General features: G+C 41.0%; 1 protein-coding gene across 3 annotated transcripts in view; it reads right to left on the bottom strand.

Moving 5' to 3' along the window:
* The window catches only part of APBB2 (amyloid beta precursor protein binding family B member 2), a gene marked incomplete at both ends in the record, with an annotated part of 102,301 nt that extends 81,130 nt beyond the window's left edge, over positions 1-21,171 (bottom strand). For all 3 annotated transcript variants that reach the window (XM_080344389.1, XM_080344390.1, XM_080344391.1), the window contains 2 exons: positions 5,590-6,390; positions 21,126-21,171. In XM_080344389.1, coding sequence (XP_080200515.1) covers positions 5,590-6,390; positions 21,126-21,171 — 847 coding nt within the window. The remainder of the gene's footprint in view (positions 1-5,589; positions 6,391-21,125) is intronic.
* Between the last annotated feature and the right edge of the window lie 2,188 nt (positions 21,172-23,359).

The following is a 23,359-nucleotide window of genomic DNA, read 5'->3' as shown; positions in this document are numbered from 1 at the left end:
AAAGGCTTCATGTCCCTTAAGGCAGGGACCATACATCCACTCTCAAGCAAGGACTGGGTTCAGAGCAAGGTCTTTGCAGTATGCCAAGTCCCATCATACACAACCTCTCCTGGCCCGAGATGGCTTGGTACTGCCCCAAATCTGCCCAGCTTCTCCTGATCCATGTCTCGGTGGTACATGCTGTAGGTTTCTGTGTGTTTAATATGACAGTCTGCAATAGCACAGTTGTGACTCAAGGGACGCACAACCCCAATTCAGCCAATTCCACATCATTAATTAAAGCTGAATTAAATTTCAATCAGCTAAAGCTGACTTGTGTGAGATTTAAGCACGTGAGGAACCAGAGCCCTGAGAGACTCGGGTCTAAAGGAGCCGCTAACTTGGGGAGATTAAAATAAATACCTACAGGAGCAAATACACCAGGGCAGGAACTCAAGGGGAATTTAGGTCTGTCCCTCTCACTGCACAGACATCTCCTTCTGCCAAGGCCTGAATCCAATCCTGAGCTAGGATTTGATTTTCTCTTAGCTGTACTTCAGGATTAAATAACTTTCACTTAAGAGATTCCGTGGTTTGGCCTGCTGTAGGTTTTCAAAGTTCCTGTGAAATAATGTCCCAGTCTCAAGCACACAAAAATTCCCCGATACTCCTGCTGCTTTACTCTCTTAACCCATCCTGCTTATTGTCACTGCCTTTATGCTAGTCCCATTTGCCTGACCTACTATGAACACCCCTGCTTGCTTCCAGCTCCTGCTTATTCCAGCTTCCTCCCAGTTTGTGCCAAGTTCTGATTTATCTCCACAGCTGCAGTTACTCTCCTTTTGCTTCTCCCTCCAGTGAGTCCCTCCTCTCCACAAGTCTCCAAGTTGCACACCTGTCTTCCAGTCTTCCTCCCCACCCCACAATGCTTCTTGTTTCCCCACCAGCTTTCTCCTCTGCTGAGAGCAGCGGCTAGAGGACCTCATCACTGCCACTGGGGCCCAATGCTGGTATTGCTGCACATGCTCAGAGAAACAACTGCAGCAGCCCAGGTTTTCGGTTTCCACTCTGCAAGGGATTCAGCTGCAAAGAGGCAGGAATCACTTCTAAGCAGGAAACTCCCCAAACTGTACCAGCCATCCCCAGTGTTGTACACCTTGGTGAATCGCTGCTACCCCAGCGACTGTGACATCCTCCAAAAGCTCAGTGGCCTTTGCAAAGACTTACAGACTCATTCTGCTGAGCAGTAATACCACTTCTCTACCACATCTCCTGCAGCTGAGATACAGGCACACAGAAGACAACAAAGAGGCAGCCAACCAGGCTGCAAAGAGCTCTGGAGCACACAGAACCCACCGAGCAGAATACAATCTTGTTCACAGCCTTAACAAACAGGAACCTGCAGGTTAACAGTCCTCCCAAAGGTAACACTGTTCTTTCCTTCCCTTCCTCAGAGATTTCTAAAACCATTTTAATCACATGGACTGAAGTTTGGCCTGAGTTCTATGCAGCATTCAGAAGTGCTGAGGCAGAGGTTTTCACTGGATTGCTTTTGGTCATAATTTGTTAATACTTACATAGTTTTATGAACTAGGAACTTTTTAATTAAGGAACAGTTGTTAGTCGATATTAGTTGATGGTGGATTTTTTTCTGTGCCTTACCATCCCTCTGAAAGAGCTATCAGGATCCTTACTTTTCCCTACTGCCTTTTCTGGTTTCTCTTCATCATTTGTTTTCCTTTCCTGTCTGCTTAGTTGTGTGTTTGACTGGACCTGAACTCCTTCCATGGTGTCAGGAAAGAACTGTGAAGACATACAATCCTAGGCACCAAAGAGCTTTTTCAGTAAGATGCATTCAACCTCAGAGAGAACATGAAGGATCCAGAATTACACCTGTCCATCCCTGAAACAACAGATCCTCCAAAAACAGTCTGTCAAGTTAAGTACCAGACATTATTATAAGCTATTCACCACTTCTGAAAACCAAGTTTTCCCTGCAGATGCTCAAAGAGTCTTCCACTTTGCTACAACACAGAATGAGCCTCATATAAAAGGCATGTCCTAATACGTCTTACACATGTAATAACGTACAGTAAACTGCACTATGGAGTTAGGGGGAACTTGTGGTGCTCTCAGGATCTTGGGAACTACTGCAGAGCTTCCACCCAGGTGTATAGTATGATGCTGGCACTCACTTCCCAGTGTTGTATCGCTACAACCACTGTTGTCACCTTTCCACCGCCAGTATTCCACATGTTCCAGCAGCCACATCCAGAGACATTTGTCCACCCCACAACTACACATTTTACTGAGTAGAAAATATCCATTTTTAAAACATTCAAAATCATAGCACTGCACTTACACGGAGCAGCACTCTGATTTTGTCCAGATTGGGAATTATGTTCTTTACTACACTAGCAAGGAAAGTGTCCCTGAAAAGGCAAACTCCAAACAAGAAATGAAATACTAAGGACAAAATAAGCCAGCTTATTAAACTCCCATCAAGTAACCAGAAGTTCAGCTGGAATAACGTCAAAATTAATGGAGCTTTGTCAGTTAGGACAGGGCCACATTTGTCACTATATTAGCCAAAGCACCAAGCCAGGCACATCAATGCTTTGGTAGCCAGGGCACAGCCACTAGAGAGGCAACTGCCTTTGAACTCAACCTCCCTGGCCCCAGAGCACCCAGGGAGAGATGTCACGCTGGGAGAGAGCTGTGTTTGGAGAGAATATTGACAAACCATCCCAGACCCTTTAGGCACAGTATAGCAGAGATTAACCATGGAGTGATTTTTAAAACAAAGCCAGACCCAGAGAAGGAACACATTTCATTTCTGTAGTGCGGGGTAGATGCTGCAAGCCCTCTCCACCTGGTTAATTCATTTGTGCTACTCGACGTGCACCCCGCTTAGCATGCGGTTGCTGTTCCAAAACGCAAATCCAAGCTCTTGCCTCCTGTCTGCTGCCTGTCTTGGACACCACCAGGCACCTCCAGGGACACAAGGCAGGTAGCAGAATCAAGCCCTCCCTAGGGAGGAAAATTAATGGCTTTGATGAAAAAGAATTGTTCCTTACCTTTCTGGTAAATAGTAACTATGAAACTGCAACTGTGACCATAAAACACATCCTGGAAAGCCTCTTCTCTAGACCCAAGTTCTGGTAATCGCAGAGTTTGGGAGAGGATACTATTCACTACCAGATAAGACATTCTCCGGTTCTTGAATTTAAGCACATTAATTCACTTTTATATACATATTTTTATTAACTATCCCAATTCAAAAGGGTGCCAATCACCATTCTTCACCATGGAAACTTCGGGTTTCACGTCAGAGCACTTATCTGAGCATTCAAGATATGGATTTAGGTAGCTCCGCTGAGAACCCCCAGCATAAAACCGATCTGACTGGTCAAACACAGCAAGCAGCCCCCCCGAGCAACCGATCGCGGCAGCGTGTCCTTGAGAGAGTCATCTTTCAAGTTCAATTTATTTTATAGCCTTCTAACAGTAGACCCTCAATGCTCACCATTACTGTGAACATTGGGTAACCATGTGGCCTTTTAGGTTTTATTTATTTTAAACTGGCTCACTTTTTCTTCCCTAAAATCCTCTTATAGGGTAGCTAAAAGGAAGAAAAACACACAGTTAGTTAGTCCACATACCGAACACTACCTACAAAAACCCTGGGAATATACAGCAATAGTTACTCTTCCTAGTTCTAAAGCAGTCAGCAAATGGTCAAGTCAAGCCTGAAACTATAAAATATGCACTGTTCTTTGTACATGGTTATCAGTAACATGTAGGCTGACAGGCCATTAGGAAGCATAGCAGGTGTGAACTAGAGCCTCTTATTCCCAAAAATCTGAAAATTGGATTTTTACCTAAGAACCTACAACTGTATAGTTGATAATATACTCTTTCTCTAGTATTATAGGACTTGTGTTTATCCACAGTGTAAGTGAATGTATTTTTACTCCCATAAATCTTTTTCCACACTCAGGAACACAGAAAACATGTTCTGTAGTAAATAACACACTTGTCTCTATCAGATAGGTACTGCAAAGGAAAAATGGTGCTTTTAAGAGGATATCCATTTTAATTTTGTCAAAGATGCTGGCTACAATCAGAGGCAAAACTGACTACAGTTCATGATTTGCTCTGATTTTTATTGTATTAGAGGGCTGTTCTACCCAGACATACTGTTATTTCAGAATACCAGGCTCTATTTACATGAGTGACATTCCCTGCTCTAGAAGGAAGGGGTTTTGTTCAAATAAGATAAGATGCAAAAGCAAATTCCAGTATTTTCCTTGGCTTTGAGGTAAACAGAATTATTTCCCCCCCCCCCCCACACCCCGAGAATTCTTATTCCTAATTCATTTGAGATTATTACACAGAGAACTGCACTTTACCAAGAAGGGATAAACATCCACTGAAAATGCTTTTCAGGTGACAGGAAGTCTAAGGAAAGTGCCTGCCTTCTACAGACATTCTGGTGAGCTTCATCCAAAAAACAAAAGAAAACTACAAACAGAAAACAGCACAAGTGTCAGAGCCTCATCCCTCATCCTCCCCTTGGGCTTGGGCTCTGGAGCATCCACTTGACTCCTGCTGTTTGCACCACACAGATTCAAAAAATGTAGGTGAAAAATAAACATGACTATTTTAATAATCATGCACAACTGACAAGTAACAGAGCTGCAGATTTGGACCACGGTGGCCTCCAAACAGTACAAAATCTCTGTGGTGTAATAATGAAATAAAAATACAAACAATATCTGATGAACTTCTTTAGCCCCATGTTATCATCGAGAATCAGATTCCCTTCCCTCATTTTGACAAAGTTGTACCCTTTTATATTGGCTTGGACATAAAAAAAGGTGACAAAGTCCATTAACTAGAGTAAATGAGATCTCTAGAGTTTTTTAAAAAATACGGATGTGTTGTAAATCACAACAGAGCTAGCACACAAGTCATAATTACTGTTCAAATAATCAATGAGCCCAGGCTTTCAAAATGTGCCATGACATGCCATGGTTTCAGCTTCTCAGTTACTGACAGAACCACTGCACAGAAATTAAATGACCCAAGCTTTGGGAGGACTTTTTTTAAAATAAGAGAATATCATCAAATGACTTGAGGGCAGCCGGGGGGACACCTATTAGGATTTAAATTAGAAAAGTAAAAACCTTTGCTGAACCTAAAAATCATTGCTCAGAAAAAAAAGTTTGTTTGTTGTGTGTAGGTAGCTATCAGTAGTTTAGTATCTCCAGACAACCGCCTGCTTCTCACAACATGTACCCATTGATTAGTGAAGAGCAATTATTCATAAAGTAGCAAAAGGTGCAGTTAGCATATTCTCAGGACCCTGTCTACAGCATTCTCTGGTGCCCTTCCCAAAGCAGCAGTAAAGTCGTGAGGATCAAGCAGACTGGTTCCAAGCGTTCCCAAGCAAAGAGCTGCCTGCAAACCCAGCACTTGTGTTTCGATGCAATCCACTTCCTGTCCCAAAGCATCACTAAGTTGCCTCTCTCATTCCAGCCACCACCCGAGAGAGGTTGTGCAACATATTTCTAAAACCGTAGCCACGAGCAGCTTTTACTTGCCTACCTGTTTCATCAGGCGAGCTCGGTGAGGCACTGTCCTGGGACAGCGTAGTCCAGCTGGAGTCTTCATCGCTTGGGGCCAGGTTTTGAATCCTATGGAGGGCGCAATCTGTTTTCGCCCCAGTTTTTGGGTGGTCCTTCTTAGTCTCAGGGCTTGATGACACTGTGGCAACTTGGCCATCCTCTGGGCTTGACATCTTGTTTTGTTTCCGGGGCAGGACTTCCCCATTGACAATAACGGTAGAAGCCTGGCTGTTGCTTTGAGCAGATTTATCTTCCATGGCAACAAAACTCTGCTCTAGCTCTCTCGCAGATGTCTCTAGATCTGTGTAGTAATTCAGGAAGCTCTTGGTCCTCCTCGGCTGCGAGGGCAATATTCCACAGCCAGAGGAATCCTGCGGGATCGGCTCTTTGCCTTCAAACTTCTCAGAAGTTACATTCATGCCCGCAGTCGTACTAAGGTTTTTGTTGGGATCCTGCTGTCCCTGCTCGGCAGCTTTCCTGAGCTGGTTTTCTCCATTCTTCACCAGCTTTATATTGGCAGAGCTGTTCCCCAAGAGGGGCTGCGCTGCGGGATCGGAAAGACCCATGGCTGTCTGAATGTTAGTCAGCGCGTATTTTTTCCTGCATTTTGGAGGAGTGCTGTTCTTGGTCTCCGTGTGCCTGATTTCCGCATTCAGAAGCTCGTTATGCGAAGAGCGCAGGTTCAGGGTGTTGGGTGGGGTGGCAGGGCTGTTGCGGTTCACAACGTCCGTGGTGCTGCCGCTTGCCATAAACACTGCCAGCGCGTCCACACCGGAATCAACTAGAAAAGCAAAAGAAACAGTTGTGAAACACAATCATCATCTACACTACTTTGCTAGGGCTTCTGGTAAAGGGATGTGGCACTTTACATTATTGCTTTATAGTAGGAAAATTACCACAACCTAAGTGGGTAAGAGAACAGACAAAAGCTTAGGAAAAACAGAAGCAGAAAAATATAAAGAGATCATCAGGACCACAAAGCTGAGAAAAAGCAGAAAGCTTGACCCTACACAAGGCAGTTTTAAGGCAGATTTTGATATCTGATCCTGCTGCAGACAGGCTTGGGGACAGGGGAGGTGCCCTTTGCAAATGCCCGGGAGACTAGAAGTCATCCCTACCATCATTTAATTTTAGTATTTCACCTCTACCTCCAACAAAGAGAAGGGAAAGAGCTCCTTGAGCACTCATCACTAGGAAGCAGAAAATTTGAGATGTCTAAGCAGACTGCAGGCAGATGCTGCCCCATTTTCATCTAGAGCAGAACTCAGGCACTGTTAATTTTAAGCCAGACTGGCCAGTCAGCTGTTGCCTAATACAACACTTGCACCTTCTCTTTGTCCATTTAGTTTTACATGTCTGTTTTGTTTTGTTTTGTGTTTGTTTGGGTTGTGTTCTGTTTGTTTTTTGGAAGGGGGAAGAAGAGGGTCAGAAGGCAGGGAATACCAAAGGTAGAGTATATCACAATACTGTATTTGATTTCTATGGGGAGGAAAAAGAAAACCAAACCTTGACAAAATATCCTACTGAAATCAACTTTAAGAGCTGCTCCAGGGATGAAGACAGCTCACAAAGCTCAAATTAAAGGATAAAACATACATCCTAAGGCAGAGTACACATAATATTCCACAGTTAAACAAAACCATTGTTTTGTCTACTTGTAGACAGCTTTCTGATTTTTATTAGCCAAGGGCACAGCTCACATTTTGAAAAATTTTAAGTTTGTTGAGGGAACAGATCTTTAGACCATGGAAAAAAAGATTAAAACTATATTTTTAAAAAAACCTACCATTTGTTCCTATACTGCCTATTTATGGCTCCCACTAATCTGCCTAACACCATGAACACCTCAATTTACATACTGTAGTAGTCACTGTTGTTTGACACCTGGCAACCAAATTAGAGGCCATTTAATAAATCGCTCCCATCTGTCATAGCATGAAACACCCTTTCTGTTGTTTGTAATTCTCAGATATCACTGACTGCTTATATTGCACATGAAAACGTGTCTGGAGCTTACCCAGGAATGAAAAGCTATAATTTGAGCTAGCTGATGACAGATCATTGCAGCTGAGTTGCACTGCATGCTTGTATATTTGATATATGACATAACTGACTGCTGTACAGATTTACAAGAGATTAAATGTATGGGTTTTAAAAGAACACATACATAAACACAGAGTGCAAAAAAGCACTTCACAACATTACCTAAATGTGCATACAGTTCTAGTGTTCCCTCTTTTTGATATGCTGCCAAAGCTGCACACTTCCAACCATCTCTCTGCATTTAAAACCAAGTAGACCCAATATACTCTGTTCCCTGCATCAACTGCCTAGAACAATTTCTAAAACTTGTTCAAAACAGAATTTCAAATAAATTTTATAAATTTTCATGTCTGCCATTTCCTCAACCCCAGTCAGTCAGTGTAGACCAACTGCAAATTCTTAAGACAGATCAACCCACACTCGCTGTGCAAAAGCCAACAGCTTAAGTAACAGTTTACAAGCATTCCATAGACAATTTCAACTTTAGCCACAAAAGACTTCTAAAACACAACCATCACATAATTTAAAGTTACTTCGTAAATGTACTTCTCATATAAATACATCAATAAATGTTGCTTTCTGCGTCTTGCCTAAAACCAACCAAGTCTAATCTAAACAAGGCCACATCTCATCCTACTTAGAGTTACCAAAGCACATGTTTCAATCTAAGAACACAAAATGGTCTGTGCTTATGGACTGGCTGCTTTACACATTTTTAAATCAGTTAGGAGTATGACAATCTGGAAGTTGCATAAAAAAAATACATTAATAGGGGAGGGATAATTTTAACCCACTGCCTGAGCTTTAGAACTTACAGAATTGCACCATATCTACAGACTTCACTAGATTACATTTTATTTTATGCTTTAGCAAATCAAAACAAGCATATTTTTTCCATCAATAAATACAACTGCTGCAATCTGGAACAAGACTGAAATGTATACTTGTTCTGTTACAAGTGAGCTGCTTCATGCAACGTTTGCCACTATTTTTACTACTGAACAAATTTCTTAAAAAATAATCTTCCTAGATACAGCTTAAGTATTTGCCTACCAGATTATCTTTAGCCAGTCTCCTGCCCTTAGCATTTCATTTATCAAAAACACTCTAAGAATAAGCACACAGAAACACTGAAACAAAATGTTATGATGTTTTACTAATCTGCTTGATAAAACTCCCCCTCATGGCTTTATGAAGAACATTGGCACATTGATCAACAACTGAGCCAAAGCCTCCTAAAGTCTTTGCAACCCAAGCAGTGTTTGCAAGCTGGGTGCTAAACTGGTTGGTGTACAATCTTAAGCAGAAAAATGTCAAAATGAACCTTTCACTAGACACCACCTCCCCTCCTGACCCCCTTTCAAATGATCTGCTGACCAAGCCATCACGATCAAATGATCAATGCCGCCAAGTGAGCACAGCGCGGAGCAGACTGTCCTCTCCAGGGACGGGCGCTTGCTCCCTGGCCGTCACCCTGCACACCCTGCCAGGCTCCATCCATGCTTGGAAACAGCTATAAAGGTGGGGAAAAGGGAAGCAACAAAAGAGGTAAAAAGAGAACAAGAAATACAGATGGGAATGGGCAGATCTTGTGTCTCACGGGCAGAACTTGCTACCACAGCAGGACTAACTAAAATGCTGGAAAATGTTTGAATGCAAGGAAATGCTTAAATGCACTGAAAAACACCCTAGATTGCACAAGTAGAATGGCACAAGGAAGAAAAGTGACAGGCTGGCCCTCCTTTATACAGGACACGGTGATGCTTGAAACACGTCAGTTTTCCCAGAGGAAGCACATCCCAACTTCCTAATTTAGAAACTTCAAGGAAATGCAACTTCTTCCTGCGCCTGCAATTTCAAGACCAAAATTGCAAAGGGCAACTTCCCGTCTCTCTTCTCTTGTCTCTCCCACTGACCTTGCTTCCCTTGCCACACACTGCAGCAGCTCCCCTTGCCAACAAACCCGCACTCCTGTGCCCGGGGTCCCGCACCCAAGCACCCCGCTGCAGGCAGACCCCGGCCCCCCTGCTTGGGCTGCCAGCGAGGACTGGCACAGGGCACCCTTGCTTAAACTCCTCTGTCTTTTGCTGAAAAGCAAAGACAAGCAGACCAGGAATCACCAAGTTGATACGTGCGTCTCAGCCAAAGCGGGTTAACAGTGCTAAGTTATAAGTGAGTAAAAACAGGGTATTATAATAAAATACTGGGCTCTGGTGAAAAACTAAGAAAAATTAGGACATTGTTTCTGGGAATAATAACATACTATTAAAGTGTTGCTGCTTAAAGATAGCACTTTGCTATGTAGATCTGCCCTGCCATAGCAATTCATTAATGGTTTTAGCTTATTTACTTTTAAAACCAAATCAGTCTCAACTGTATACTCCTAATGTTTAGACACATACCTACAGATATAGATTAATGTACTTTCACCACTATAATGTTTAACAAAGTAGCCCTCATTTTCTAAGCACCGTAATATTACAAATAACACTTTTACTTGAATAGGTTTTATTGATGTTTTTCAATCTTGCCATAAACCTTACAGCCCTAGAGAGATAATGCCATTGCACACAGAAAACAGTGCATGACCAATTTACCTTTACCTCTAATAAGACCTTTTTTGCATTGTATTGTCTATAGGAATAGCTTTTAAAAAGCTGAATAGTTTATTTTAAAAGGCACTGTTAAAAAAGAAAAGAAAGTGCTTGTTCTTTTTCATGTGTAAGTGCAAAATGAAAGCAAAATATGGGCCTGGGAAGAAGAAGGAGGAAGAGAAGAGAAGAGTTTCATATATTTGCATAGTAGAATCTTTTAAAGGGCATCTGACCTGGAAGTACTTCTGACATGGCTCACGGGGCGTCAGCAATGCATCAGGAAATAGATTATAATTTGAAATCTGAAAAGAGGGATCATTGAAGAATTAAAACCAAAGGAAAATACAAAATAAAAATACCACATTTCAGAAGCTCTTGGAGAGATGTTAAGCATTCTAAACAAACCCCAGGACGTGACAGTAAGGATCTTTTGAGCTTTCAATCATATTTGACAGTTATTCAAGTACAGAAGCAGCTAGTCTAAGGCAGCAAGTAATTAGAAATAACTATGACATTTTTCTTTACACATGCTTTACTAGAAGAACAAGTTCAACAATATTCTTCAGTTTCAATCAACATACTGTAGCAAAAACTTCATGACACTAGATAAAATAAGGTTTTCCTCAATTACAGCTTACTCAGGAAACTACAACAGCATTGATAAAAAATAAACACAGTAGTAAGGCACATTCACATGAAAATCTGCAGAATGAGATCCAGCATGAGATTAAGAAGCATAGTCTGCAGGGTTGATACCACAGGAGGGAATCATAAAAGGGCAGCAAGTATGGGACCCTTCCCTGGCCATCTTCTCATAAGTAAACCATTTTACCTTGAAGTCTCTGGTTTGGATGCGAATAACACATACAGTGGGAGACAGGGTATTTCTATGCCCTTGCAACTATTTCTGCCATTGTGTCTAGGAAACATAGGAAAGAAATAATACAAACCTTTTCATAAAGCAGATTTCCTTTCTGCAAGGATATCTATTGAGTACAAAACGTTTAACAACAAACTCATGCCATGGGGCTACAGCCTCAGGTCCTGTGAGCTTTGGTTCTAGCTAAGGACTAAGCAGCTGGAGAGAGAACGCCCCCGTTACAAAAGGATTGCAACTCAACACCAGCTAACTCTCTCCACTGCAAATGGTGAATCCCAGTGTTAAAACATTAATTCTTAATTAAGTATGCTAACCCACTGTCTTCTCACACCTGCATTCATTCTTCAACCTAGACAAGCTAACCGGTAACAGTTAAACAGATGATAGCCAAAAGCATCTTCATAAAGTCTGGATTTACATTAATGTAGCTGAAAGCAGAAACAAGACCAGAAGGTTTTTTAGCATCAAGTGTCACAGTGCTCCTTCTTGCCTGCATATTCACACTTCCAGAAGGAAAAAGGAAGGAAAACACTTGAACGAAGTGCTGCGGTAGAACAGAGCAACAGACAATATTCCTGCAGCCAGGGGCTTTCCTCTCACCACTCCCTCCAGCAACAACATCTCCATTGGACTGAACTTAGAAGCTGGAGAGAAAAAAACTCAGCAAACCCAGGAAAGCAAATTCTGGTGGTCGGTAGAGCGGTTTTGGGAAGGCAAGATCAGGAAAGGAGCAAGTCTGGAAGCAGCTTGTACATCCACACTCAAACCCGTCTGCAGACTCCTCTGCACAAACCTCAGAGTTGCTGAGGATGGGAAGGACCTTTTCAAGACCACCTATTCCAACCCCCGTGCCCAGACAACAACTGCTGCCCACTCCACACCTCCCTGGCTCTGTCCTCACATCAGAACAAAATCATCATGTGGACCTGCTTGCTAAATGCAGCTTCTTCCATTTCCAGCTATTTCTGCTTCACCTAGTCCTACTGAAATCACCATCTGGTAACCAGCTTTCTGTCCTGGCCCCTCCGTGCCCAGGTGACGCCCTGCCAGCCCCTGCTGCCATGACAGTGCCATTTTCCTTTTAGAGCTAATCCTGCTGTGAACTGACTGCAACAGCCTAGCGGCAGTGCTGGCTCTGCTCTAGCAACGCCCTTCAGATCCTGCAACGAGTTCTGGCACTCAAGTGGAGTATGTCCTCCCATCTCCCATTTTTTCCTCCCCCTTCCCACACAGCCAAATTCCTCATCCAGCAAAAACTCAGAGACAAGATGCCTCCCAGAATCAGACTGCAACAGCTACAAAAGAAAAACAATAAAAATAACAATTACAAAAAGAAACAGGCTTCATCCATTGTTCCATTACTTCTAATTTTATCAAGATATATACATTTAAATGATCAGTTTATATTTGACTATCTGACTGAAACTCTTATGTTGCAGATGACCTGGGTCACCTTATGCTGCTAGAGTATTCTTAAATCAAATGATCACTTGGAGAAATAAAGAGCAATTCTTTCGTTTATGTAAGGCATAACCATGACATGCAATCACAACTAATTCTGTATTTAGTAAGGGACAACACAAGACAGCAAACTAAGCCTTTTCCAAATTCAATTCAATCTGCCTTTAATTAGATTTTCCCCCCCATGTAGAATGGAACAATCTGGCAGGCAAAACCAGTGTTGTCATGGCAAGAAGATGGAGCATGTTTTAGCTATTGGCTACTTGGAAGCACAGATAATAAGACCTTCTGTCATCAGATCTATACATTCACAGTAACATTTGCTAAGTAAATCTCAGTCATTTTTTCTAATCCCTTTGTGTAAATTAAACTCCAGAGCCTTAACTTTTTTTATTAACCAACGTATAAATTACTCAAACTCTACAATAAAGGTCACACCTCAGACTTATTTGTTAATTACAAACAACTCTACTTTAAATGCACAAGCTGTTACAGAGCACAAGCATAAACTTCATTCTCTCTTACAGAGACATGCAAACTCAGAAATCATAACAAATTTCCGCAACTGAGATGACTAATAAATCAAGAAGGATGTGGTCTTCTATAGCCTGCAACTTCAATTTCAAATGCCATCCAAAAACAATCCTTACCAGGTCTGAAGGTAAACAATGTGTAATCAAATCTGATCAGAATTACCAAAACCAAAGCACAGTGCCATATGAAAAAGATAGCCAGGATAAGCTGTCTTGGGGGGGAAAAAGGGCAACCAACATGCTTTGGAGGACAAGCAGCCTACCCACATGCTTAATGGAGTAGTGCAAAAGGAATGGTTGGTGCAAAAGGAATTGTGCTCATTGCTTTCTTGAAATTTGCTGTTTGATATTGGAACACATTCTTAAATAAATGTGGTTATCTTATACATCATTTCAATGCACTTATTGCCTTTTTTTTTTTTTTTTTTTTTTTTTTTGCTACTGGCTTATCACTTGCTGTTTACTTTATATTTATTTGACACTATGGAAATGTCATTGGACAAAACCAAAATAATCAAGTGATTTTCTTATTCAAGTTCAAAATAGGTCATAAAGCAGTGGACACAACTCCCAACATCAACAATGCATTTGGCCCAGAAGCTGCAAACAAACATACAGTACAGTGATGGTTCAAGAAGTTTCACAAAGGAGACCAGAGCCTTGAAGATGAGGAGTGTAGTGGCAGCCAGCAGATGACAACGACCAACTGAGAGCAACCAAAGCTGAGCCTCTGACAACTACACAAGAAGTTGCCGAAGAACTCGAATTCAGCCATTCTATGCTTGAAGCAAACTGGAAAGGTGAAAAAGCTCCATCAGTGGGTGCCTCAGGAACTGACAGAAAATTAGAAAAAAAAAAGGTTGTTTTGAAGTGCCATCTTCTCTTATTCTACAGAACAACAAACAAACCATTTCTTCATCAGATTTGACATGCAACAAAAAGTGGATTTTATATGACAACCAGTGACAACCATCTCAGTGGCTGGACAGAGGACGAACCTTCAAAGATCTTCCCAAAGCCAAACTTGCACCAAAAAAAGATCACGGTGACTGTTTGATGGTCTGCTGCTGGTCTGATGCACTACAGCTTTTGGAATCCCGGCAAAACCGTGACATCTGAGGAGTGTGCTCAACAAACCAACGAGATGCACCAAAAACTGCAACACCTGCAGGTGGCATTGGTCAATAGAAAGGGCCCAATTCTCCTCCATGACAACACCCAACCACACATCGTGCAACCAGCGCTTCACAAGTTGAACAAACTGGGCTACGAAGTTTTGCCTCATCTATCATATTCACCTGACCTCTCATCAACCGACTATCAAGCATCTTGAGAACTTTTGCCAGGGAAAATGCTTCGACAACCAGCAGGATGCAGCAAATGCTTTCCAAGAGTTCACCAAATCCTGAAGCACAAATTTTAAATTACAGGAATAAACAGACTTATTTCTTCTTGGCAAAAATGTGTTGATTTTAATGGTTCCTACATGGATTAATAAAGATGAGCTTGAGCCTAGTTATAACGATCTAAAATTCATGATCCAAAACTGCAATTACTTTTGCACCAACCTAATACAAAGGAACCAATGGCCATGGATTTAGCATATAAAATGACTTGGATTGATTAGACCAGGAATTTTTTCAGCCTCACATAAATTTAACTTAGACCATTTGATGGCTGCTAAATCAGGAAGCAAAACCATGCAAAAGATGATCGGTTTCTGGACAGGGCTAAAGAAACCGCAGGGTCCAGGACCAGCTTGCAAGCTGTTGGTAATGGCAGTAGCCCAATGGCAAGCTCTTTGATCAGGAGACACAGGCAGCAAAAGCAGGCAAGAGATTAAGCACAGGTCACAGCTTTATCAACAGAAGGAACAGAAATGTTAACAGAGCCCCTCTCAGATGCAGGGATGAGTTCTGTTCCAGCACAGCATCTTGTCTGTGGCCCTGCTTATTTGCAGCTTGCAAACACTCGACTGCTCCTGCAAAGCCCAGAAACAACACTGCAGACTCCTGAGCACAACTCGCTTCCCCAAGGAAAACTAACTGCATGCACATAAACGCAGTCATTTCAGCTTCATTTTATAAACTAACATACTTTGAGAATTAAAATTCTGATAGCCTGGCATCATGATTTCACCTGCTACAACTTCTTCTGCCATCTGAATTACATATAATAAATTTCTAGCTAGTTACACATTAAGCTCTTATCAAGGTTATCTGGAAATATTTTTACCCTCAAATTACCCAGACTAGTAACGAAGTTTTGAGGCACTTATTTTCACTACCTCACAGCATTTAAAAGAGCACGGTACACCAAAATTGTTGTCTTGTTGCTATAAGGTTATACTCAGTGTCAAACTGGGCTCTAGATATGAAAATCTGAAAACTAAAATATGAAATAACCTTTCAGCAGATTCCCTACAACTCTATATGAAAAGAAATAAAGAATAAAAATACACATCTATCAAAAGTGTCAATATAAAGAATGAAAAAATTCTAAATTCATTAATTCATATGTGTTTGCAAATAATTTCAGATTGTTAATGGTAAGTTCAGACCCATGAGCAAAAATTAAAAAGTGCAATTCTTTGTCACAGAACAGAGCATTAGACTGATTGCCAGGTTTTGCAAAATGAGACAATCAGGGCTCTCAAGGATAGGCAATTAATATTTTGCGCATCTCAGCAAGGCTGAAAGTTGCCTGCAAAGGTACGTGTTGTCTCCAACCCAACTTGAATGGGACAAATCAGAAATAATTCAAAACAAACACTTTATAAACTAAGTGTAGCAGTACTGCTTAAGCTGACAGAATGCTGAGATGACTAAAATGGCCATACCCTACAGTAACTCCCCTAATGTATTTATGGTACTAGAATAGAGGATTAACTTCCATCTTGGCCTGCTGTAGCAACTAAAACTCCTTGAGAATGCTGTTGTACTACACTGAGAAACTTCTACCCATAGTGCTCATTTATAAAACAAAACCACATGTTCATAAATAAACTCAAAGTATCCTATTTGCTTTATGGTCCCCATAAACTAAACAGAACAATCCATAATAAAGTGGAAGGAGAACATAACAAAAAGGCAGCTGCACTTACTGGCATTTATATTACACTGAAGTTGCTGCTTCAACAAGCAGCAAACTTGGCTGTAGAAGACACTAAACAGTGGAAAAGAAGCAGCTGGTATTACTGGTCTGAATTTCAACAGGGAATCTCTGAGTTCTTGACATGCTAGCCCAAACCCTCCACTCTTTTTTCTTATCTACAAACTCATAGATCTTCATAAGGCACTGTAACACCGAAGTGTTCCCTGTCCTGCGAAAGGGGACAAACATGTGATGCAAATCTGGTACCACGGTGGCTCTCCATGAACACGCACAAGCCCAAGCAGAGTTACCAGGAAACCTTCAGCTTTAGAGAACTCTACCTCTGATTTCACCATGAAGACGACATGTACCTGCCAGGGTTCTGCAATAGAGTTACTATTTGACTATGCTAAGAAATAAAACCAGAAGTGGTGATACACATTCAGAGTAATATACAGTTCTTAAAGAAAGCTTTTTATCTGCAGGCTCTGAGTCAGCTCCTGTTTTGGGGTTTCACCAGGATCACCCCAGAGTCCTCAATGCAGTTGTTGTGCAAGTCTCCACACAGATTCCTAGGAAAGGCAGAAACCTAAACAAGAGAGGCTTTAACAGAGAGAGCAACATATGTGTCACTGGGTTCTTTTGTAAATTTTACTCCATTAATAGTCTTTGTTCCTGCCTTTTCCTCAGCTAAGCAATGATTACATGGAGCTTTTCAGCAACTTCACAGAAAACCATCTGCACTAAGCATGACCTGAGCAGTGCTAAAGTTTGAGTCTTGCTCAGATATCAATATATCTTTCTCTAGAAGAAAAGGTCAGGAGATACAGGGCAAGATTCTGCAGATGTAGAATTTTACTGGGATGTTTCTACTGAGAGTTGCACAGTGTACACACTCCTCCTTGGGGGTCAGAGTGCCTCTTCAGCTGAGTTTTCTGTTACTCTGCAAGAGGCTCCAAGCCAAGCCCAGAGTCACTCCATTCTCACACCAGCTCATCTTTGGCTAACAATAGCAATGTAATTACTGGCACTGGCTGCAAGACTGAAGTTTGGGATTTTTTCAGGGATTTGTTGTACTAATGTCACCATTCTTAGATTTGTTTCCTTATTCCACTGCAATGAAGACGACCTTCCAGCAGTTTCACTAAGCAACAGCCTCCTTGCAAGAGCAGCAGAGGGGGACTGCCCCAGTGCAAAGGAGGTCGCAGCCAGGCGCTCCTTGGGAAGCTGGAGAGACACAGGCAGAGCAGGAATTCGACTGTTCCTGGAGGGAAATCAAACCCCAAGTTTATAAAATCAACCCTGCTCTCTCTGCCCTCAATATACTGAATTATTTACAAGGGCAGCTCTAGCATGGGAGATGATCAGGATGAACTGAGGCTCAAACCTCTCACTTCCGTAGTCCAGAGGAGTGTCTTCCCATGAGGGATATTTCCTTCCATCCTCATCCTTGATCTATGAACGTTTTATTAAAATGATATTTTCCCAAAAAGGTTTGCTTGGGGGCGAGGGGATGGAAATCAACCACCCTCGACCAGAAATCTCCAAAATAGAACTCCAGTCAGCTCTAATAATTATGTCAGTAGAATTATATAAATAAATCGTTCCATATGAACCCTAGTCTGAGTTGTTTTTAAATAAGAGATGTCTAAGAGTTTAAAAATAAATAAAAGTCCTGCCACAGATCAGGAGGATGATCACAAGGTGGGAGATGTGACACCATCTTCTGTGGGCAGCAAGGGCTGGGCATGGAGCTCCAGGCACAAGGGGGACAGCAAGTACCAAAAAATACTGCCCAAATTCCTGCATTTCCTCACTTCTGAAAATCAGGGCTTTTTTGTTTGTTTTTAAAGCCCTCTCACAGAAGTGTCCATTTTATTTTTACTATTTTTTAAACCCTTCCTGAGCATTTAATGCCAGCAGAACGGTACTGGAATCAACTTAATTTTCTCCAGAACACTTTGCTTAGATTTCAGTATCATGCAAAACACTACAACTGAAACAAATTATTATGCTGGGGACAGGATATGCATAGACAACCTGTTATTTTTTTTCAGACATACAAAACCCTTTTACTCTGTAAATGGAACAAAAATATTTTAGCCACAAAATGAAAGAAAACTTGAGGCTATCTAACAACACAAACAGGACCGTGTCTTAAGGAAAGCTGCTGCAGCCAATGCAGAAAAGTCGGTTATATGAGCAAATATTAGAAAAACATAAACAAAGCTCAGGAGAAATTAATGAAAAAAGTCTGTTTACAAAACCTAGCTTCTCAGTAGCTGGAGACTGTACATCCTTTGTCTGTATTTTTCAGAAGAAAAGTACACAAAAACTGAAAACCAACAAAACAGCACATGAGGGAGTGTTAAGTCAGGACAAGCAGTGCTAGACAGAGCCAAGGCTGCACCCAAGACTGCTTTGCTTAATGTCAGTAATCAAGAGAAACCAGTTCTCTTTAATTACACTTTTAAAAAGTCTAAACTAGCACACATCTGTTAAATTCCCAGCTTTCAAATTTATATTTTAAACACCTTGCTGTTTCTTATATTTCCACACCTGTATTTCAAATATATTTCCTAGCACTGGGCTCCAAATAAGCTGTTTTCTATTTAAATTTTGTTATTCTCCTAAGACTACACAGTACTATATTCATTAAATTTATTAAATCATTCAACAAAACAGTCAAAGTAATAAACGGACGAAATATTATCTCACCACCGAAGAAGCGATCCAACTGCCATACTCCACACAGACCTAATTCTTCCCCTCACAGGCTTTCTTTAGGTATACACATATATATGTACAGACAGCAGATAAAAGTCAGGGACTAAGGCTTAAGGCTGCACCAAGTCTTTAATGGTACAATATTAAGATTGCAACAACAGTGAATGTGAAATACAATAGCTGAGATGGTGCAATTACTTATTATTTATGCAAAAAAAACAAAAGCAAGTGATGTATTTCACCAGCACTTTCACTGAGATCTAATCTGCTATCAGAGATTTCATTGTGATTCGCATTTCCCAAAGACCAGGCAATTTCAATGCCATTATTGTTGGATGCCCAAAGTACTTACGATGTCAGGCACCAGGAAGTTGCACAAATCATATACTAACAAAACCGAAAACTAAAGCAAGTTTCCTGGCTTAGAAATCCTGCCAGGTTAAGGAAAGGGGAAATTTGGCTGAACAAAAGCATAACAATTATGAAGTAGATATTCTGATATCACTGTCCTCAGAGGGAGCTCTGGCATCAACTGATTCTGACATGAGTTTCTGCCCTGGCAGATGATGGGAACCCCAGTATTTCCCCAAGCAAACAATTGCAGTTCTTCATTGCCTGCAATTGCTCAACTATACAACAGGAAAAACATCCTAGGCTCTTCTGGTAAGAATTTAATGCCCATTACTTGTCCTCTTTAAGTAGGAATAGGAAATACTTGATTACCTACATCTACACTAGATCATTTTAAATCTCTGAGCTTCAAGCCTATGTACGAGGCATGGATATCATGCCCTGTAGTACGCTGAGAGGCCAGGTTTAAAGGCTGGTTAGTGTCCACATTTAGTGTCAAGTGATTCAGACGCAACAGTCCAATTCTGTACTCCAGCACTTGACCACCAGAGACCTGTTAAAACTGTAACAGTCATTTATTTCCCCCATTCTAGTATAGACGATATTCCAAAAGTAATACTCAAGGCAAACTCTTCAGAAAAAAAAAAAAGCGTATCTAAATCTAAAAAAAGTAGTATCTAAATTGGCTCAAATGCACCATTTTAACACACGTCTTCATGACACCTATGACTAGTTGGCAGAAATTAGCTCTGGGGTTAGGAAAAAAATCCCACACAGTCAAGTTCTGGATACAGGAACTCATCATGCAGTTCCTCCTGTCTGATGGCAAAGCCACCCTAGGAAGTCACTGACCTGCCATAGCTGTGAGCTCTTGCTGCAGTTTACTGCTTGCATCAGCCAATGCAAGTACGTGTGGAGCTGGATGCCTCGAGAGATCAAGGCTTTTAGAGAAGTCTTTAAAGGAACAGAAAGAACAGTACAGAAGCAAGAGCTTCTTAAGCCACCTTTGATGATACAAAAAGTCACATGGGATCATGTTTTTCTGCTATCGCAGAAATAAGAGTGAATACCCAAGTTAACCTACCATAGCTTCTCCTCAGCAGCCTGAATGACCAAGAGAAAGTGCACAAGGACCAGCAGGAGCCTTCTGGAGTCAGGATGCTGCCCCACACAGCTCTCCAGGGAAGCTCATTTTACACACTGTGGAACCACCATGGTGTGGTGGCTGCCATCCGCACTAGCACGAGAGATGTCTGCTTACTCAATGGAACACGCATAGATTTTAGGAGCTGCCTTTGCACTTTTACAGAAGACAACTTTTAGTAAGAGATAAGGTAATATATAGGAGACAATTCAGAGGAAAAAACAATGTGAATAGTGCTGAACTCAAGCAGATAAATAATCTGAACTGGAGATGTTTGCCACAGTTGTAAGCAATTAAAGCCATAGTGTACAGTGACATTTTAGGATAAGCTCAAGTACTTTGTTAATTTGAAGGTACTTGGTACTAAAAACTTGGGATGGCATTGTAGAGGAATAGCAGCTAAGCTTGTGAACCCTATAATAAATGAAGTTGGAGACCCTGAACACAAAACACAGCACACTGCAGTAGACTTGATGAAGTCACATCACAAACCGCTTTTTAATGCTCTAGAAAACACCTCTGCAGTTTAAACATAAATCAATAAACTTACCATTTGGGTATAAGCACAGGAGAGCTAGCATCGATTAGAATATGTCATCATCCTTTATAAATACTATTTCAAAATTTATAAACTTAGCAGCCTTCAAAAGTAATAAAGTGACAAATAAATTAGAGCAATTGCATACATACATGAGCTGCTTGGCCGATAGTGAGCCCCCGGGTACCGCCTGCCCATAGTGCCAGTCAGCACATTACCACACGCTGTCAGCTGCTTCCAAAGTGCAGATCGAAATGCTTAACTGAGGGAGAAGAAAAAAAGAAAGTGAAGATTTAGTACATCAGCTATATCTTTTTCATTAAAATGCTAATGACCCCTACAAATTTCAGGATAACTACATCTATAAATTATTCATAGTCATGTTGTCAGAGGAGATGAACTGTTGTGCTATACATGCAGCACAAATTTATTATTAGTGGTTGGCCTCCATTAATAAGCTCACATAAATTTTAAGGCACAAAGCAGTCTCAGGTCATACCGTAGCTTTTATTTTTGGTCCACAATACAGGCAGAAAACCAAACATAGTAGGAAAGAATTTGCTTTCTGCTTTAAATACACCTATTTAGCCACTAGGTGAGAGTTAATAACAACATCTTAAATTTTGTGAAGCAATCGTTAAGCAACAACTTCATGAACAGCTCACTATAGAAGCAAAACTTATGCATGCTATGTAACACTGATCACTTTGAATCTGCCCCTAAAAACCGAAGTGTCTTTACAGGAATACAGGCTATTTACTATTGTATCAGTTTTCTTGAAGTATCAAAAACCCAAGCAAACAAGAAACGCATAGCACATCTTACGGTCAGTTTGGAATAACAAATCACAAAACCAAAATCCCAACTGAAATGCTACTGAACCTGTCAAATAACTAGCATGAAACCTTTTAGTCTAAAACCAAGCCCCACTGTTCATCTTTGGTACAAGATTTTGTATTAAAATACAGCTTTCAACTGATTTTCTGCTTTACTTTTTTCTTAGTCTATTTGAATAGACTTCATATTCCCAGATGTTTTCCAATACGCATTGCATGTCAACCACACAATTTATAAAGATACATTTCCTTTTATTTCATCCTCTGCTTTGCTGGAAGGACCAAAAAAAGCAACAAATTCTGGATGTTTTTTCTAATTCATCAGGGATTTTTACTATCTCAAGCTACTGCTACAAGCACAAGCTTGTTCTATCCAGGAAATTGAGAGAAATATCAGGATGAAGATGAAACAGCACTGCACTGAAACTGTGAGATTTCCACTCATCTTCAGATTTATCAGTTCCCCCAACTGAGCAGAACAACAGCTCACTCTTCAGTTAGATAAGCCTTTTATATATATTGGCATCCATGCAATTCTCCAGTGAGCTGGTTTGGGAGCCAACAAAGCTGAAAACTCCACATAAAGATGTATTTTCAGCCAGACTGGGCGCCTGAACCAGCTCACAGTGCTTGCAATAGTATTGGTAGCTAGTGAGGGCAAATGGAAAGGATGGGAACCATGGCAGCTTGTGTTTCAAATTACTTCAAATGCAATCACATAACACTGCTACAGCCTCTGGCAATTTCTTCTGAAATGCAGACACCTAGGAGGCTGGTATCTGACCATGCAAAAAAAGAAAAACATGTAACAATCTCCATTATTTCCCAAATCAGTGCAGACAAAGCCTGTCCTGTTCAACTCTCCTCAAGTTGAGTGAATCAATGAAAAGGTACTCTGTTGCAACAAAAAGGATAATTTTGGCTGTTAAGATGAAAAGTGAGTAGTAAACAATACAATTAACATCCAACCAGAAAACTCCAGGGCAAAGAAACCTTTCATAGGGCAATATGGGACAATTCCTTGCAATGGACCAAAAAGACCTTTCCAAACTTCTGTGGTGGCCTACCAACCCAACACAATTATAATGCTGTACAAGGAAAAAAAACTGCAGATGGCTGTTTCCCCTTTCCTGATGTACAGGAATAAAAATTCCCCAAACATATTTATTACTAGAAAAAAATTACATCTGCCCTCATCCCAAATTCACTAACATTTTTACTCCCCTCAAATATCTATGCAGCAAGTTCATTATTCATAGCAGAACACAACAGAATAGTCTTCAGCTGTGCAAGGATTTAAAAAAAAAATGAAAAAAATACTGAGGGGAAACAAAAATTGTAACCAGATGACAGTATTTACAATTATTTTCTCTAGCTTGTGAAAGAACTTGATCAATAGGTGTGGAGCTGCAAGATTACTCATTTTCTATAAATGCATTCTCGTTCTTTCTAGAAGGTGTACACTGTTCCTGCTCCGCACTGGTGCGGCCTTACCTGGAGCACTGTGTGCAGTTCTGGGTGCCAGAGGATATAAAGGAGCGGCTAAAGTC

The sequence above is a fragment of the Nesoenas mayeri genome, assembly GCF_963082525.1.
Source record: "Nesoenas mayeri genome assembly, chromosome: 4".
NCBI lineage: Eukaryota > Metazoa > Chordata > Aves > Columbiformes > Columbidae > Nesoenas > Nesoenas mayeri.
The sequence above is the reverse complement of the archived record's forward strand: the minus strand, read 5'-3'. Positions and strand labels throughout refer to the sequence as shown.